The following is a 20,090-nucleotide window of genomic DNA, read 5'->3' as shown; positions in this document are numbered from 1 at the left end:
ATGAAAGAGCCCTGTAACCCTTTTTCAACAATCTTTAAGATTTCTTCTGAAAGTGTTTTTAAATTGTTTTAGGTAATATTCATATTTCCAGACTTTTTTCTCTTCACTTGGGCAATTTAAATGATATTAAAGAACATAAAATCAAGGTGCCTTTTACTTTTCATTTTGTCTTATCATGTGAGTTTTATAAAGTGGTGTTGATAACTCCTCCTTCTCCCCATTTAGAACAATGAGAGAGCTTAGAAACTCTGTACCAGTGATTTTCAACCTTTTTCATCTTAATTGCACACATAAACTAATTACTAAAATTCTGGGGCACACTAAAAAATGCTGTGACAAAAAAATAGGTATACTTTCGACTCATTCACACTGGACAATTATTGTTGTATTGCCTGTTGTCATTTTTTTTTTTGACAGTCTAAGAGAAAAGAGGTCAGTGCCCTTGACTAGTCAGGTATTGCATGTTTTAAAAATTCTTGGGGCACACCAGTGTGCAAGCCACGGCACCCCAGGTGAAAATGGCTCCCCTACATGGTTAGAGCAGTTTTATATTTATCTTGTAGCTGCCAGCCTGAGATTAGGGGCGAAGCATTTCTATGCTGAGTGTTAAAATTTTCACTATCACTAGTCATGGTATCTTTACTTTTCTTCCTTTTTCCTTATTCTTTTAGGTGGGAGGCAATAAAGTTTCAGTTCACCAAACTGAAACATTATTTCTGAGAGAATCTGTTCTGTATCTAATTAAAGTTTGGGATTAAATTAGAAGGATCTAACCTTTCTCATAGAACCCACTAATGTTTACTCCCAGAAAACCACTACATTACTTACTTCTATGATTCCTTTTAATTCTGATAGTTTATGAAATGGTAATAAGTTATAAGTTGATAAGGATATGGTTCTTCAGTAGCTCACCCCCACTTCTGAGCCCCACGCACACAGTGGCACTTTGGTACTTGTCATTAATTCCTTTTGATGAGTGGTGCGTGAGCAAGCAAGTACTGATGAAGCATTTTCTCTTTCAGGGTGGTGTTGTGACTCATACAAGTTCTAGCAACTGCAACACTTGAGCGCCCAGTGCCGAAACATTTTTTCTCGTCAAAATGTGATGAGTACCAGGTTTGACGAATTCTGAAGCTGATAAGTACTGTGTGTGTGTGTGTGTGTGTGTGTGTTACTTTATTTATTTATTTTAGAGAGAGGGGAGAGGAGGGAGAAAGAGAGGGAGAGAAACACTGATGTGAGAGAGAAACATTGATCGGTTGCCTCTTGTACACGCCCTGACCAGGGGACTAAACCCACAACCTAGGCATGTGTCTTGACCAGACAGAACTAGTTGGTGACTTTTCGCTTTGTGGGGTGATGCCCAACCAACTGAGCCACACAAGTCAGGGCCACCCTAATATATTTCTAATTCCCATGTCTAGGGTTAAGTACTAACCAATCTGCTAATTTCATCTTGTCTATCTGGTGCAGATCTTGCTGTTGCTTTGATCATAGTGGAAGTCTGATTGTCCGTTAGCTTCTTGATACATCGTTGCCCTGCCACAATATTACAGACCTATAAATAAAAAAAAAAATTGATGTAGATATCTTTTTTAAAACTCAGTACTAATTACACATGGAAATAAAATTTAAAATCTACTTCACTGAACAAAAAAAGAGTCAATAATAAATACTGCTTTACAGTATGATAATAGGTAAGATGTACACTTGAATAAAGGCTGAAAAGAAGTGTACCAAAATGCTAAGAGTGGTTACATTTAGAGTGGTAGGATTGTGGATAAATTTTTTCCGTGTTATTTTATTACCAAAAACTTAGAAATAAAACTTAAAAAAAAATCTCCAAAATAAATGTGAATATAAATTTATAGGCCATAAAAGAGCATAACACAAAGATGAATAAGAGAATGTTAATAAGAAGCCCAAACACATTACTTCTAGTGGCAGATATGTATGTTTCTGTTCCTGCCCCACTTGCAGACAGGGAAGGTGTGGGTACTTCAGCTGAAGAGTATACTTTTCTCTGAAATACTGTGCTACTGTTCTCTCCACAGTTTGGCCATTTTCTAACTGTAAAGGGAAGCTGAAAAAAAAAGTACACATTAATAACTCATCTCACTATTCGCCAGCAAAACTCCCAATCCACTGACTAGAGCAAGCTGCCTCACTTCATCTCTGCTGACAAACACCAGTTTTTCTTACGTTTGATGACTGGCAGGCCTTCTTGTTACATTACAAACACGGTATTTCCGTCTCATTGTTCCACAATGAGTCACTTCAACCTTCAGACCTGTTCCCAACAAGAAAAAGAGAGGTTACAGAACTGTCACATGTAAGGTATTTATATCTATAAAGCCTATTCACTACTATAAAAACTCAAATTCTAAACGAAAAACCTGTGATATAGGCAATGTGATATTAACAAAGGATTTTATATATAACATTGCAAATAATGGTTACAATCACAATAGACCTAACTACAAACATTTTCTCTATCATGTCAAACACTACACATTAAAAAAATCGTACTATAAAATTTGCAAAGCTTGTAGATGAAGGGATAAAGTTCTCCATTAATAAAAAACCCTGTTTATAATAAATTCCAGTATTTATGCTGGGAAAGAGAAGGAATAATGAAAGCTGCAATAATTTTCAGGATATTCTATAATCTTCAAAGTACGTGATGTCTGAATAGCCCAGTCATCACAAACTGAATGAAGATCAGAATTTCATAAAGTTCAAGAAGGAAGTCCTGCACAGCTTTTTAAATCAGGGAAGAAAAAAAAATTCCTGGCCTTTTTAACTTAAGTGGAGTGACAATTTTGTTGAAGTATAATATAGTGACACAGCTTTTACTACTATTAGAAATCAAATGCAACCAAAATAATTCCTAGATGAGGCGATCCCTACCTATGGAATCACTGACCCCTTTGAGAATTTGATGAAAGCAATAAACTCGGGTAAATGCACATAATTTAACATATGATTTTATATGTTCCTAGATCCTGGTAGCCCATCTGTGGACTCTAGGGTAGCAATTTTCAACCATTTTCATCTTGAGGCACACATAAGCTAATGACTAAAATTCTGTGGCACACCAAAAAATCTATCTGTTTGCTGATCTGACAAAAATGTTTTTTTAAAAAAGTAGTAATTACATACCCTTTTTGCTCAAAAGTGACTAAAAAAACCCATATACTTATATACTTGTATATAAGGATTTCTGATACTAAGAATTAACCAATCAGATGCAACCTTATTATGCGATGTGACCAGTAAGATGCAACTCTATTATTACATGACCTATATCCTTATGGTTCAAGACAGGGTATTCATACCAGATAACTATTATTGTGTTGGCTGTCATAATTTTTTATTGACAAACTAAGCGAAAATAGGTCAATGCTCTTGACTAAATAGTCAGGTATTGCATGTCTTAAAAATTCTTGCAGCATATTGGTTGAAAATCACTACTCTAGGGGTTTGAGGATCCCAGGCCTGTTTTAAAAAGTGAAGCAATGGACTTTTAAATAAGTGGCTGGAATTCTTTGGGATGAATTTTCTTAAGCAGTGCTGTCCAACAGTTTTCTACTTCTGTCCTAATATGGTAATCACTAGCAGTGTGTGTGACTGAGAAACTGAACATTCAATTCAAAATTCAAAATTTAATTCTAACTAGCTTAAAATAGCTGCATGTGGCCAGTGGTTACTGTATAGGCCAGTGGTTTCGGAGCTACCTAGAGAAGTTAAACAGATAGAGTGGCTATTGCTCACAGATAAGCAATTCCACTTGTATGGCCTACACTCTGAAGGTGAAAAATCTAAAAAGGGGTAGATGGAGGGTAACTTTCAGTTCACTGCTAGTATTTACAGTTACTTTTGTATTATTTCCTTATTATATCTATGAGTCCTATAGTGACGTGGTTCTTAAACAGAGGTGATTTTGCTCTTCAGGGAACATTTGGTAATATTTATTTGAGACTTTAAAAAAATTTTTATTTTTTCAATTAGTTTACATTCAATATTATTTTGTTTTAGTTTCAGGTGTATAGCATGGCATAGTGGTTAGCCAGTCATATTACTTTACAAAGTGATCACCCCTGATATTTCAAGTGCCCACCTGGCACCATACATAATTATTACAATAGTATCAACTCTATTTTCTATGTTGTACTACAGACATTTTTGATTGTCATAACTGGGGGTGCTATTGGCATCTACTGGATGCTAGATTTAGGAATACTTAGATCCAGAGATGCTGCTAAATATTCTACAATGCACAGGGCAGCAATAACTCCCACCTCTGACTACGATAAAAAATTATCCAGCTCAAATATAAACAGTGCCAAGGTTGAGAAACCCTGCTACAGTATAACTTATTCTCCTATCTAATTACTAACTATAGAACCAATATAAAGTTTACTCATAGTATTTCTTCTGCTCTATCAGCAAAATTTAAGATGTTAAATGAACACAGTGTCACTGTACCAGATTGGTACGGGTTCTTCTTGAGTACTCTATTGAATCACTGAGAAATAATTTTTAAATAATTACCTTTATAAAACTAAAATTTCAGATCTATATCTCTATATTAATAAAACTGGAAAATAAAACATTATCAAGGGAAGGCCTTAAAAGAAGGAAATTACCAATAATCTGAAGTATATAAGATTTGTAAAAATATTATGTTTAGGGAAAAAACAAAGAAAATTTGTACCAAATTTCTGTTATCTTATACCACTTAGCAATTTGTTTTGAAGTCTTTCCCTTAAATTAAACAATTTATTAGTAAGGTTCTACAAGCTTGCTGTAAGTTTTTACAAAAAAAGAACTGGTATTCTTATATACATATGGTACTTTTACCATACCCTTCCTCCAATATTCCTGCTGTTTGACCATGATGAGTTACCGCATGAAGAAACCACCCTAATATTTAGAAGAAATTTAAAATGGAACCAAGTGAATATACTAAGGAAATGTAGTCACACTTTGTATAGCACACTTTGAATTTCAATTTAAGTTTTCATTGAATTCCTCATGCCAGCTAAAAATTAAACCCAAATATATAGCAAAGAACATACAGTTTTCATTTACTGTGGTAGGAATACATGATATATTTTTAAAGAGCCCTCCTTAAAAAAAAAAAATCTTGATGTTGGAGAAAAAAATCATTAATTTGTTAATTAGATCCAACTCAGATTTTTCTACCCCAAATCTAAAGTCATGGGTTCCTAACGATTAGACCCAAATCCAGGGGTAGCAAAAAGCTGAAGTTTTAAAAAATGGACTAAATAATTCTCTGCCCAGGTTCCTCCCCAAACCCTCCATCCAACCGAAAAAAAAAAAAAAGGCTTTAATAAATCAAAATATTTAACCTATAAACTTGGCTTTACCTTCACTATAACATCAATTTTATAATGTTTTGTAGTCATTTTTTCAGTAATTTCTTTAAGCCCCTGAGCAGCTGAAATTAAGATCGAGTCCATGCTCTTCAGGCTACAGTTGAATCCTTGCTCTATACATCTTGTATTTTCTGTGATAAAGTGGTGATATGAGTTGATTGCATAGTTACTGTAAGATAATTAAGTTATTTCATGGTAACAGAGGTGGTAACTAAGCAGTAACTCCACTGGAAACCATGGCATTTGAATAATCACATATTAATGGTGCGTAATGCACTACCTCCCAAAATGATAACTGCACAGTTAGTATAGATTATGAAAGGATAATGGTATGATTGCAATAGAGTAATATATAACATTTCCTTATTTTGGTATTTCGATTACTTGAGATAAATGGATGCTTATTTTCAAAGTTGTAAGGATTTTCCTCGCAATGTTTTATTACAATGATTATCTCTTTCCTGGTTCTTAAATGTCAAAGAATAACTGATTACTGGAGCAAGCAGGATGTACTCAGCTATTCTGAGTCAAAATTGCTCCTGAAAAGTCCTTTTAATTACTGATAAATTCAATGTATATGAGCTTGCATATAAAAGTGTATATGTATATTTAAATGTATATAGAAATGTACACAGAGTAAATATATACAAAATATGCATTTTAGAACAGTATTAAAATTATGTCCTTTTTTTTTTTTTGGAAGACTGTATAGAGAGGTGAATTTATATTAGTAAAACATACACACGATGCAACACCACTGTACACATTTTAGCTACTAACTAAAAAAGGCAAGATACAATGATAAGTTGTATAATATATATGAAATAACTAAGTTCCAACTCTAGAACAACACCTGAAACAGGCTAGCCCCATATCCATAAATTTTCAAAGAAAATATTTTGCTGTCATTTCAGAAAAAATTCATTATATTAGAATATGTTCAAAGAATGATTCTAGTTTCGAAGTAACAATGTTTTTGAAATCAACTTTATACATTTAATGGTATTATAGAAGAATTTCCCTATGAGATGCTCTTATACCTTCAGGTAGTAAGGGAGAGTATTAACAAAAAATTATCTGGTATTAATATTAATTCCATTACTTGTTTTTTTTTCATTGAAATACTACCTATTATGGTAATGCACTTAAACGCAACATTTTATAATTGATCTTTATTTTATTGGTAATGTTACATGACTAGATTTTAATTAAAAGTTTTTTCAATAAAAGTTTGTTATACCCATGAATTTTATAATTAAGCTGTTCCAAATGCTAATTAATTCACCTTTTATCTCTTTGGTGAATTTTACCCGATGAGAATCAGTAAGAGGTCTTGGTTGCTCATCAATATTATGAATGTCAAGAACTTCACACATGAACTGAATTACAGGTTGTGCTTTGTAGAAGGCAGTGGCAGAAACTAAGAAGAAAAACACAAATAGTACAAATTAATGTTTCCTTAAAAAATTCAGAAATGATCTCAGGCTCCATGATAATGAACTAATTATAGAGTTAAAATTATCCTTTATGTATACTTACATATAATTTCAAAGTTAAACAGTTTCAATCTGATCTATGTTTGACTGAAAGACAAGAACAAGAACAGAAAAGCTAAACACTACAGTTCTTACAATCCATCTCTTTCACCATGGTAACTGAATCATTGCATTCTCTATTATATGTACAGAGAAGAGTTCTGGGTGTGAAACAAGGGTGTAAAGGGACAAAGAAAGCCTGAGCTCCTTAGCAAGTGAAAAGGTTTGGCATTATTTCTTAAACAAAGCTTTCTATGCCACTCCAGAGTGTTTATCTATTCTAGTGAGAGCCTTCCCTGTGTTGTATAGATTTGAGACAACAGAAGTATTAAATGTTATTTAATGCAAGCTACAGGTAGTAATAAAGTAAGGAGTACCTCCCAATGTTATCTAGCTACAGTTGAGGTTTTCCAATAGTCAACCAGCATGATTTCTTAGTCTTTGGTTATGGAACTAGCAGAAGTTCACCAGTGGTTAGTAGATCACTTTTACAGATTTCTTATATGCATACTTACTGATTGCTATTATGTGCTATAAAGACAGTAAGGAGACAATGAAAAGTAAAACCAAAGAGACAATAAGCTGTATGCTATATTATTTTTCTACTTAAAAATCATGCCCACTGTCTGCTAAGTGTAAAATTTTTTATGTGGTGCTCTCTCCCTCTCCTTAGTTTAGGATTATATGTCCTCCACAAAATATACCTTCCCTCTACAAGAACACTTATCAAGGCTTTAACACTAGTTATCTAAGGAAATGTGTGGGTGGTGAGGCTACGGTAGATACTTTTTACTTTTTCCTTTTTAATTTTATCTTTAATCTTCATTTTCTAAATTCAAATAATATATACAGAATAAAGACTTCCTCCAGTCTTCAAGTAACCATTGTTGGTAGGTAAGTATGTATGGATATATCTTTTGATATGCACTTACAGATAAAATGTACATATAACATTTTTTTATAGATCAGATAAATGTTCTATGACTTGTTTATTATTTTTTAAATTAACAATATGTCTTAGAGATCTTTCCATGTCATGACTTTCTTGTTAATGGATTCAATTTATTCTACAGTATTGGTGTATAATAATTAAGTAAAATATAGATCCTTTCCCTCCTAATGAAAAAGAACACAAATGGTAAAACATCAGAAACACTATTCTGGGCTTTGATTTCTTTTTCCTCATAACTTAGAGATAGATTTATATGTACTAATAAGGAACTGTATCATCCTTTGTCACAGCTGCAGAATATAATTCAAGTTCCTAATATAATGAGTAGTTATGTAGGTTTTGTTTTTTCACTAGCACAAAAAATATTCCAATGGATGGCCTGTGTGTACATGTACATCCATGAGCACTTCTCTAGGAATATTTAGGAGGAATCAATATTCAGTGCTAAACCTCCATCCAAATAAACTTTAGAAACACCTCCACAATTTCAAACACTAAAAAAAGGAAATATTGATGAGCCTGGATTAGCATTCTGGATATTTTATTCAAATCCAAAGTAGTTTTAAAAATATATACATTGCCTTGGCTGGATGGCTCGGTTGGCTGGAGCGTCTTCCCTGCCCCAAAAGGCCGAGGGTTTGATCCTCCATTGAAGAGGCCATAGGAGGTAACCAATTGATGTTTCTCTCTCATATCAATGCTTCTCTATCTCTCTCTAAAATCAATAAACATTCTCGGATGACGATTTTTAAAAAATGTATAATTATATTCTATTGAAAATGTTGTATTGTGGTTACCAGAGAAAAGAACGTGGAGGGTAGCAGAGGGGAAAGGAGGCCAAATATATGAAGATAGAAGATGATTTGACTATAGGTGGTGGGCACACAATGCAATATACAGATCATGTATCACAGTAATGTACACTTGAAACCTATATGACCCTACTAATCAATGTCACCCCAATACATTTAATAAAATAAAAAGAGGGGAAAATGTGCATTAAAAAAAGGCTGGCAGGATACATATGAAATAAGCACATATTGTTTCTAGGTTAATTTTTTTAAAGTAATTAAAGGAAAGTAAACATATGATAAGTAACATGTTTATTTTGCCTTTTCTTTAATCCTACAGGTAAATTTTCTTAACAGGACTACTGTAATACTAGCTTTCACAATGTGTCCTCACATCAGAGCTGAAACTACTAAACAAACATTATTTATCATATTTATCATATTTAACATTCTTCTATTATTTTTCCTTACTATGTATCCCACTATACTTTCTAATCATTTTACTGTTTACCATCTTCTCTAGAAAAAATGTGTGCATTTGAAGTGCCAAACTCTGAATAAAAGCTCTTACGTCCGTCGGCGCGCGGCGCGCGGCACGCAGCAGGACCTCTCTGGCACGCCAGCCTGCGGGACCCTCATGGAGGGGCTCCGGACGTCAGGCTGTCCGCCCGCCCGCCTCCGATCAGGGAGCTTCTCCCGGCAGCTATTGTGCAGCCTGCGTCGCACCCGGTAGTTACTGGACCCAGCTACAGCTGCCACGTGGGGAGGGGGGCACCTGGCTTCTGCACGCCTCCTCCGTGGCCCGTGGGCGGCCGCTCCTCACCAGAGGTTACGCGGGAGCCGGGCCAGAAAGCACCGAGCTGGGTCAGGGCGGCAGTGATTTGTACACTGAGCGGGTCGGCATGGGCGTGAAACCGCGATGGTCAAACATTTCCAACCGAAGGAAAAGTCGGTGACTCTCTGCTAGATGTTGTGGTTGAAAATAACCTAGATATTGATGGCTTAGACGCATGTGGGGGAACCCTGGCTTGCTCTGCCTGTCACCTCATTTTTTAAAAGCCCGTATATGAAAAGTTAGAAGCAATCTCTGATGAGAATGACATGCTTGGTCTGGTGTGCGGGCTAACAGATCCCGGTTGGGCTGCCAATCTGACTGACAAAGTCTATGGACAAAATGACTGTTCAAGTGCCCGATGCTACAGCCAATGCCAGACAATTCCCTGAAATGGGCAAGAACTCCTACAACAGAATAAATGTGAATATTTTCACAAAATTTAATCTATTTTATACAATTATCATTTATTAATGTAATTGAGAGCATGGAAGAATAGGTTTACTATTATGAGCAGCTTTAGCACTTTAATTCACCTTGTATAATTACTGAATTTTGTAGTTCAAAAGTATGCAATCTTTATTTAGTTAAAATATAAAATCAAATATTAAAAAACTAAGTGTTACATTATTTTACCTTATGTTTATTTAGCAACTTTAGCATACCATTTTCACATAAATCCTAGGCCTACTTGCCTATAATGTAGGGTTAAAAGGTATTATTTATTATCCCTGTTAGATGTGGGTAAAGGCAGAGATCTACAATGGCTTGTCTGTGGCCAGTGAATTAGAAAATCTGTACTAGAACCCACATCTAGAACAAATTAGATGTTCAGATCTAAACGAGAAATTATGAATATCTTTTTTACAGTAGTGATTAAGTGTGAATGTGTATGGGAATGCTTTGTGAACTAATTTCAAAGACAGTAGTTACTTTATAAATAAATATTTCAAAATTTTTTGGGGAAAAGCTCTTACAAAATATGGGTTGAGTACAGTAGAATTAGGTATGAGATTCAATGAGCAAAGGTCTGCTTCTCTATCCCTTGGTTAAATCCTTAACATTTTATAAACCTCTCTATATATGCATTTTATTCCTCCCCCTTTCATAAATTAGCTAATTTTAATTGAAGAATATTTGTTAAACATTAAAAAATCTGTTAACAAAAATATATCACATTAATGTGTTAAAGGAAATAAGCATACCACAGATGATGCTCCCTCCCAAAAAGCATTAGATAAAATTCAGTACCATACTTAATATTCTCACTGTACTAGGGTTAAAAGGGAAATTTCTTAATTTGATAAAAGTTATCTACCAAATATCTATGGCAAATTCAACTTCAGTTAATAGGAAGTCCTAGCTAGCACAATAATTCAAATTAAAAGAAAAGGTAAAGAGAATGGAAAGGGAGAAACGAATTATTCCTTGCAATATGACTGTCTACACAGAAAACCCAATAATGTACAGATAAATCACAGAATGAGAGTTCAGAAAGGTTGCTAGATTTAAGATCAACATATGAAAATAAATTATATTCTTATACATTAACAACCAACTTAAAATACAATAAAAAACACTTCAAATCACAACAAAAAACATAAGGTACTTGGAATGAAATCCTAACAAAATATGCATAAGACCTATAGGAGTAACAGATATCTTTACTATTGAAAGATATTACAGAAGGTCTAAAAATATAAAGTACTATACCCAATTCACGTAAATTACCCCCAAGTTAATCTGCGATTTCAAACTACCAACAGGATATAACCCCCACGACCTCTGGAACTTAAGAAGCTGATACTAAAATTAATATGAAAAAGCAATGTAACATGATAGTCAAGACAATTTTTAAGAATAATGTCCTATCTTTCATCATGATTTTTAAAATCCTATTCAAGTCAAGAGACTGTGGGGACACACACACAGACCAGCAGAATAGACTTGAAAGCCTACAGCATACTCTATACAAAAGCAAATTCCTATTCAGAAAACTAAATATGAAAAGAAAACCTTTAGAGGAAAATATAGAACATGTTAATCTTGGAGGTAAGAATTTCCTAAACAAGACACAAAACTACAAACCATTAAAACTATAAGAAAAAAGATATCAGAAACAACCTAAAAAAAAAAAAAGAAACCCAGACCACCAGGCTATATATTGGTAGGAGATATGTGTAATAGATATAATAAATGATTAGTACCTAAGATATTTAATGAGTTCCTATAAGTTAAAACAGTAAAAGTGGCAGGCATTTCATAGAAGAAAAAAGCTAAATGTCAAAAACTAATTTTCATGATTTTTCTTATTTGTAATAAAGGTCATATATGTAAAAACAATACTGAGCTATAACATTTTACACCAATTAAGATGAGCAAAAAAATTCAAGACCAGTAACACAAACTGACAAGCCAATGAAAGAATGAAGTTTTCATAAAGATTATAGGAATATACAGTAAATTTGAACAAGTGCATAATTTTCAACCCAGTGATTCCACTATAATACATATTCTAGAGAAATTCCGTATCTGCAAAAGGAGATACGAATAAGATTGCTTATTGTAGCATTGTTTTTAATATTAAAAAGAATGAAAACCTAAATATCCATCAACTGAATGAATAAACGTGTAGTATGTTCATTCATACAATTCAAGTTTAATGGGCAGGTGCTAGATTTCAGATAAATATAACTGAGAAATAAGGTACAGATATTACTTGAGAGGAGTTCAGTGGAAGTAAGATTATTATCAACTATTTAGATTGCTAGAATCTAGACATGTATGAATAAAACTAAGGAAAAGATTTTTTACATAAATTGACTAGATATCTAGAATACCAGTGAGAAGTGTTTCAATTTGTGAACACAGCATATTTCTGAATTTATTATGGTCATTTAACTATGTTAAGATTTTATAATATACCCTGTAACACTCATGTATCTTTAAATAGATTAGTAAAAATTTTGTTGCTGTTGGAAATGTATCCTTTAATTATTTGTCACTAACTGTTGCATGTTTGTTTTTCAAACTAGGTTTATTCTTTTCATTGGTAGCAGTGTTAGGATAATAAAAAAAGGACAGGCTTAGAAATAAAGTAGATTTTAATCCTAGGGCCAGCACTTACTAGTTTTTCTATTTGTTCATCTGTAAAATTAGAAAAATACCTACTACTCATAGCATTAAGGTGGAGATTCAATGTGACGTACTTTCCTGTGCCCTGAAGATCACGGCTCAATAGAGCTCCTACTCTCATTTTTGAAAAATTGTCTGCTCATGCCCTTTGCTTACTGATCTAGTGAGGTCTCAATACTAGGCAAAATCATTTTGTCAATGTAAACTCCTTAAAGGAGTTACATGAGAGCATGTTATACAAAGAGATTAGGATTCTTAAATTTGCTTTTCACTGTGTTGAACCTAAAAGTTTCTGTTAGGACACAGCTAAAATAACAGATATGAAAAAGAAAATAATAAATATTTGCCATACTTAAAATAACCAGAACTACATGTATCAAAATGAGTCTAGGTCCAAATGAATAGTATAAAACAAAGCAGTAATAATGTTGGATCCTGGCAAAAAAATAATACTTTAACACTGTATGTACTACTCCTGAGAGGTTACATGGTATGGCTGTTATCTGCCTCAATTTTATTATTTTATTTTTTAAAAAATTTTATTTATTTTTTAGAGAGGGGAAGGGAGAGAGGGAGAGAAACATCGATTGGTTGCTTCTCGCATGCCTCCAACTGGGGACCTGGCCAGCAACCCAGGCATGTGCCCTAACTGGGAATTGAATCGGCAACCTTTTGGTTTGCAGAATGACACTCAATCCACTGAGCCACACCAGCCAGGGCTACACTATGCTTTTGTATGGAAAACATTAGTGAGCACTTTTGAGGTGACATTATACACTTTTGCATTTTATATTACTGCCTAGCAAAATATTAATGACATAGTGCCTAGGAGATGCTGATAAATTAAAAAAATTTTTAATTAAAAACTTTAAAAAATATAAAATATATATTTACTTAAGTGTCTAAACATGAATGTGCCACTTACAAAATAATAAAAGTACCACATAACCAGCATTCAGATCAAGAACTAAATATTGCCAGTATCCTAGAACCTCTTCCCTGGCTCCTTCCCAATCCTTTCTCTCTCTTCTAAAAGTAATCCAAATCCTGGCTTTATGGTAATCACTTCCTTCTCTTTAGAAATTTACAACATATTACAGTTCCCTAAATACCAGTTTAGTTTTCCTAGTTCTTGAACTTTATGTAACTGGAAACATAAAGCATGTATTCTTTTTGAGACTGTTGCTAAAAATTGTTTCTAAACCATCTATATTAATTAAAGATAACTAGTTTCTTTATTTGTATTGCTCTAATACTCTGTTGAAGAAATATACAATTTATCCATTCTAATGCTGGTGGATGTTTGTGTTGGTACTTTAGTTACTAGAATAATGTCATGAACATTCTTACAGGTGGTCTCTTTGATGCACATACACATATACATTTTTCTAGCAGAAAAGACTGTATCTAGGAGAATTGCTGAGCCACAATGGTTGTGTAACTTAACTTTTCTAGGTGATGCCAAACACTTCCAAAGTGGTTTTGACAAGTGACCCTCTCGCAAGCAATGTGTAAGAGTCACTGTTGTGCCACATTTTCAATAGCTGTTAGTATTGTCAGACTTTTAGAATTTCTTTTGGGTGTGTAGTGATGTTACATTAAAGAAAAAAACAATTTGGGGGTATAATTTACCTACCATAAAATGCATCTTAAATGTACAATGATTTTGACAATGTACACATCCATGCTAATACCACCCCAACTGAGACAGAACATTTACAACGCTCCAGAGAGTACTTTCCTGCCCCACTGTAATCAGTTCCTCCTACCTACAGCTGCCCCAAACAACCACTTATCTGATTCCCTTTAAAACAGAGTAACTGGTTCCAGAAGTTCATATAAATGGCATTATACTGTATATACCATTTTCTGTCTGGCCTCTTTTGAACTTTTTAGGAAAGATTCATCCATATCATTGTAGAAATTAGTTCTTTTTAAAAATATATATATTTATTAATTCCAGAGAGAGAAACATCTTTGTGAGAGAAACCATTAACTGGTTGCTTCTTGCATGAGCTCCAATAGGGGACTGAACCTGCAACCTAGATAGGTACTGCAACTGGGAATTGAATAGGCAACCTTTCAGTCTATGGGACAACACTCCAATCAACCGAGCCACACCGGCAGAGCAGTAGTTAGTTCTTAATTGCTGGGTAGTGTTTCTTGTACAAATACATTAAAATTTGTTTCTCCGTTCACCTGTTTTATTGGACATTTGGGTTGTTTCCAGTTTCTGGTTATTATGAACATATATACATACATGCATAAATCTTTGTATTGACCTATTTTTCATTTCTCTTAGGGAAAGACCTAGGAACAAAACTGGTGGGTTATATGACAAGAGAATGTTTAATTTTAAAATATGCCAATCTTTTTTTTCCCCCTGGCTGGTTTGGCTCAGTGGATTGAGCGTCGGCCTGCGAGCTAAGTGTCGCTGGTTCGATCTTCCAGTCAGGGCACATCAGAGAAGGAAAACTGACTCCAAAAAACCTCCGCTGCCTTGCGGCATACCTCTTCAGGGCAAAGGCTAGGGGAGTAAACCCCGACAGAAAATCCGGAGCCGGAGTCCCTAAGGCGGTTTGACGTTGTAGTCAACACCGGCAACTCCTGCGGCGCACCTGAAGCCAAGCTGTATTGACTCCGTCTTTCCCTTGGACCCTTCAGCTGCGAAGAGAGGGGGGGTCTGCTGCATGGGCAACAGCAGACCCTCCATATCACCCTGCCCGGGCTCTGTAGCTTCAGCTTCACTGGAGAGGACACTCCAGCGTCATCGCAAGATGTCGACTCAACACGGGAGGAGACAGATACCGTGTCACTCCCGAGTCGGACTGCACAGCCATTCTCGGCGGTGCAGATAGACTCTTAAGAAGCTACACCATCGTCTCTCGAGATGGACGGCTGCCGACCACGGAGACAGGGACTCCTTCATGGGCTGGAATTTAGAGAGGAACCAGACAAAACCTCTGCCTTTTAAGAACAGACCCTGGGGTAAGATGAAAAGATTAACCAGAAGGAGCACATTTCATTCCTTCCCCAAACTCCAGTGAGGAATTAAAAAAACAAAAGACATAAACTTAGGAGGAGGGAAGAACAGAAAATAGGAAGTGCATCAACATTTTAGAACACGAAAAGCAAGTGAACAAGTTGGAACTGGCATAGCAGATCTCCCCCCCAAAAAAGGAGAAAGAAAAAGAAAAAGAGAGGAAGAAAAACCCCAAGCCAGCTATGTTGGAAGTAAGAAACAACTGCATTTATACTCTAGAATCCTCAAAAGGCACGAGACGTGGTAGTACTAGGTACTTCTGAAACTAATGATAGAAGGATGGGGTGTGCAGAAAAACACAGGGAAAAGCTGTCTGAGAAGCAGGTAAAGTCCTGGATCCTTTGCCTAGCTACACAGCACTGAAAACTTCCTGTTCTTCATCCCTGAGTAAGTCTGGAGGTTTATTCTCTGGAAAAAGTAAAAGGCTGTTTGGAGAGAGGATATCAGGTACAACTGAAGGCAAAGGATTGTACCAAAAACAATGGATTAAATAACTATAAATATTAAATACAGATATTCCCCAAGCCAGAATCTCCAACTTGGCTTCCAGAAGGCAGGCAATCAGACAGTTACCCTCAGGCAGGAGTTTGGAAGTCCTGTGTTTGGGTAACTTGATTAGCCAAAAGGAGAGACCTAGGGGTTCTAACATTGTAGGTTCCCCAGCATCCGCCCACTTGAAATCACTCAATGAAGAAGCCCAAAGTCAACAGGTTCCACCAATACATTCTAAGTTTCTAGTCCGTATTTATACTCCCACTGAATCACGAGAAAATAGTCAGGGATACTACATATTTGAGGAAAATCTCCAAAATGGAAGACAGATTTAAACAAAAAAAAAATCTGGAGGAAAAATAAGCATGACCAGGAAAAAGAAACACCAAAATAAATTATTCTCAGAGCTAAGTGAGGACACAACATTTATGAAACAAGTATAGTATGCTATAATAAAACATTCGGAAAATAAAAAAAACTATTAGAAATTAAAAACATAACAGCAGGAAAAAAAGTGAACATTTTCTATGAAGTAAAGCAAAACAAGGGAAACAATAAGACAATGTATATTCATTTAAAATGGGTGAACTTTATGATATGTAAATCGAACCTCACTAAAGCCATTTAAAAATGGAGCACTGCTTTCAAATTTATGAAGGAAAATTATTTCCAACATAAATACTCAGCTAAAGTATCATCTAGGTCTGTTGATACATTTTTCCAATGTGTGAACTGTCAAAAAGAAACTTGCCTACTGTGTACCCTTTTCTCATGAAACTTCTGAACATTAAAAAAAAGGGAGATGGGGAGAAAAGGGATGCAGGAAACAGGAGATCAATTTAGGAGCAAGACAAAATTCCCAGGGAGATAGGAAAGTGGGATCCTAAGAAGACAGCTGGGCATCAAATATGAAGTGTATGTTCAACCAGACTGAACAGGGTGAATCAAGAAACACATTTGATGAAAATTGTCATGGAGATTCCTGCAGCCATTATACTGGTTTTCTAATGTGAGCATAGCTGTGTAAGCCTGACACAGATATCTGAACTTGGCTCTCCTTGATCTCATGTTGATAAGTTTCTGCCACGCCTGCCTGAAATCAGACTCTAATTTCACTCTAAAGAAATGTTCTGCTTTGATCTACTTCTGAGAAGACTAATATGAATATTATAAAAATCAAATGATTTCTTAATCTTCAGAGATCTTATACCTGAACTCAAGACAAACATATGAAGCAAGCAACACTAATACTGTGATTAATAATTACTTATTAAAAATCTCTTTTCCTTATAAAGAAATTTTGACTCAGTCAGAATTATGTTACTAAAATTTACAACCATTTATATTTTGACTACTTTCTACTAGAAGCAAAATACACAGTGAATATGTTAATAGAAAGATACTTTTTACTGAAAAGCACAAAAAAGTAAACAAAAATAAAATAACGTTCCTCAATTTAGACTTGTCTGCCAGAAATCTTGCTTCTTAAGGGATACAGTAAAGAGCTGAGACTATTTAGACCTAAGCTTTGGAGTCAACAGCTGACCTCTATCTTATAAACTATATGACCTTGAGCCTTAAATATAAATGTTTATCCACAGATTTAACAGGTTAAATCGCATACAAATTCTATGTCATCTTAGGTTGGGGGTATCACCTAACTCACAGAACTGTGGTGGAGTTTACATGAGATAATTCGTGTAGAAACCCCTCAGCATTTTATCTAGTATGATAACAGGTAAATAAAAATATCTTACGGGAGATACAACTAATAAACACTAGATTCACTGTGATGCTCTTAAAATGCATTAATTACAATAGTAAAATGAAAGCTGAAAATGAATTTGGCCTAAAAGCAGGCTAAACTAAAAATAAACTACATTTCATTGAATCTATGATGCCACTGAAGGCAGGATATATCAATACTTTAGGTAACCCAAAAAAGAAACATGCCAATTAAACTGTGACAAACCAACAACTATAAGACATCTCCCAATTTCAGAGATGAAGAAATGTGAAAAAATTTTGAGTCTTAAGTTGGTAAAATTAAGTTTAATTTTAATAGGTAGTTGAGAGTTAAGATATTAAGTACCATAAAAACAATCATTTTGAAGACATGATTAAGTTACACAATAAGAATTAAATTGCTCCCTTTCGTAGAGTGCTCTTCCATGCTTATCTCCACCACCAGTTTCACCGAGCTCCCATCTGTCACTTAGAGAAATGTTCCTGAGACTAGACTGGATGCCTGTTATATGCTCCCATTGCACTCAGTACTTCTTTGTTGCACTCATTTTATTACTGAATACCAGTCTTCTCCAGTAGATTTCAAGTTCAATAAGGGCTATTTTAAAATCAGTGCAATATACCAAGTGCAAGGGTTGCAACATCAGTCTCCCACAAAAACAAAAAAGTGTATGTAAGCAAGTAAGGTAGTCAGTGCAGTACTCCCACTAATTTTTCATAGCAGCATTACATATTATAATTAAGAAATTAATCCACTTAAAATGTTAGGCTTTATTTTCATTTCATTAAGGTATATATAAATCTTTAAAAATACTATCAATCTTCTGATTTGTTTCACAATGGCACAGTAAGTTATCTATACTTGTTGTTTACACAAATAAACATACTCTCAAATTTTCTTGAAATATGTAGTCTTCAGGTCTATTTCTTCTCTCTACCCCAACCAATCCATTCCATTCTCCCTTTTTTCTACCTAAAGGGAACTACTATCTTGAAAATGGTATGTATTTGTCACATTTAGATTTTGACCACTTTACTGCATTTATATGTACCCAGTATATACTTCTGTTCTGTTTTATAATTTACATAAATGACATTCTTTTGCTATATGCTCTGCCCCAACTTTGTTTTCAATATTGATACATATAAATCAGGCTCATTCAATTCAACTGTTACAGTATATATTATTATATAATATTATATAACAATTTATGTACTTATTCAGAGTGCTTTCTCATTCTGCTTGCTATTAATAGGAATGAGGATCTTTCCAATTTTCTGCTCTTACAAATAATGCCTCAGGCACATATGCCAGATACCTCTATGATATATTATGGATTTTAAGACACATAATTTTTTTTAAAGATTTTATTTATTTTTAGAGAGAGAAGAAGGGAAGGAAAAGGAGGAGAGAAACATTGTTCGACTGCCTCTTGTATATGCCTGACCGGGGACTGAAACTACAACCCAAGCACCTACGTCCCTTGACCAGGAAATTGAACGGGTGACCTTTCCACTTTGTGGGATGATGCTAAACCAACTGAGCCACACTGGTCAGGGCTGTAATTTCATCTTTACTTCATCTTTTCTGGATATTGAAAACTATTCTCCAAAGTAATATCAAATCATACACGTACCAACAGTACATGAGAGTTCCTTTTATATTATCCTCACCAACATTTGACAAGACTTTAATTTTTACAAATCTGATGAATATGAAATGGTAACATATTGATTTCATTTGCATTTTCCTGATTACTAGTGAGTCTGATAATTTAATTTTCATGTGTTTATTGAGCATTTGAGTTTTGTCTTTTGGAAAGTGCTTATCTATTGATCTGTCCTTATGAAAATATTCTCCTAGCCTTTTAACTTTATTGTATCATTTATGATACACAAGTTTTCAATTTTAACGTAGCCAAGTTTATCAGTATTTTCTTTTATAATTTATAATTTTGTATTTTGTTCAATGTTAGAGATAGACTTTTATTTTTCCTAAAAGAATTTCAAAGTTCTGCTTTTCAAATTTAGGATTTGTAATCCACCTAGAAATAAATTTGGAGTATGAAGTGATATGAGTCTAATTATTTTTTTTACAGTTAACAGCTATATAAACACCATTAATTAAATATTCTACACTTCGTTAGCGATCTGAAATGCCA

General features: G+C 34.4%; 1 protein-coding gene across 1 annotated transcript in view; it reads right to left on the bottom strand.

Moving 5' to 3' along the window:
* The window catches only part of AGO3 (argonaute RISC catalytic component 3), a 101,385-nt gene that overhangs the window by 26,466 nt on the left and 54,829 nt on the right, over nt 1-20,090 (bottom strand). Inside the window, exons 6-9 of the mRNA XM_090269103.1 lie at nt 6,688-6,822; nt 2,203-2,290; nt 1,936-2,083; nt 1,439-1,558 (exon numbers count right to left, since the gene is read on the bottom strand). Of these exons, the coding sequence (XP_090125229.1) occupies nt 1,439-1,558; nt 1,936-2,083; nt 2,203-2,290; nt 6,688-6,822 (491 nt within the window). The remainder of the gene's footprint in view (nt 1-1,438; nt 1,559-1,935; nt 2,084-2,202; nt 2,291-6,687; nt 6,823-20,090) is intronic.

This window comes from Furipterus horrens, unplaced genomic scaffold (genome assembly GCF_987537825.1).
Source record: "Furipterus horrens unplaced genomic scaffold, mFurHor1.1.pri manual_scaffold_3, whole genome shotgun sequence".
Classification (NCBI taxonomy): Eukaryota; Metazoa; Chordata; class Mammalia; order Chiroptera; family Furipteridae; genus Furipterus; species Furipterus horrens.
The sequence above is the reverse complement of the archived record's forward strand: the minus strand, read 5'-3'. Positions and strand labels throughout refer to the sequence as shown.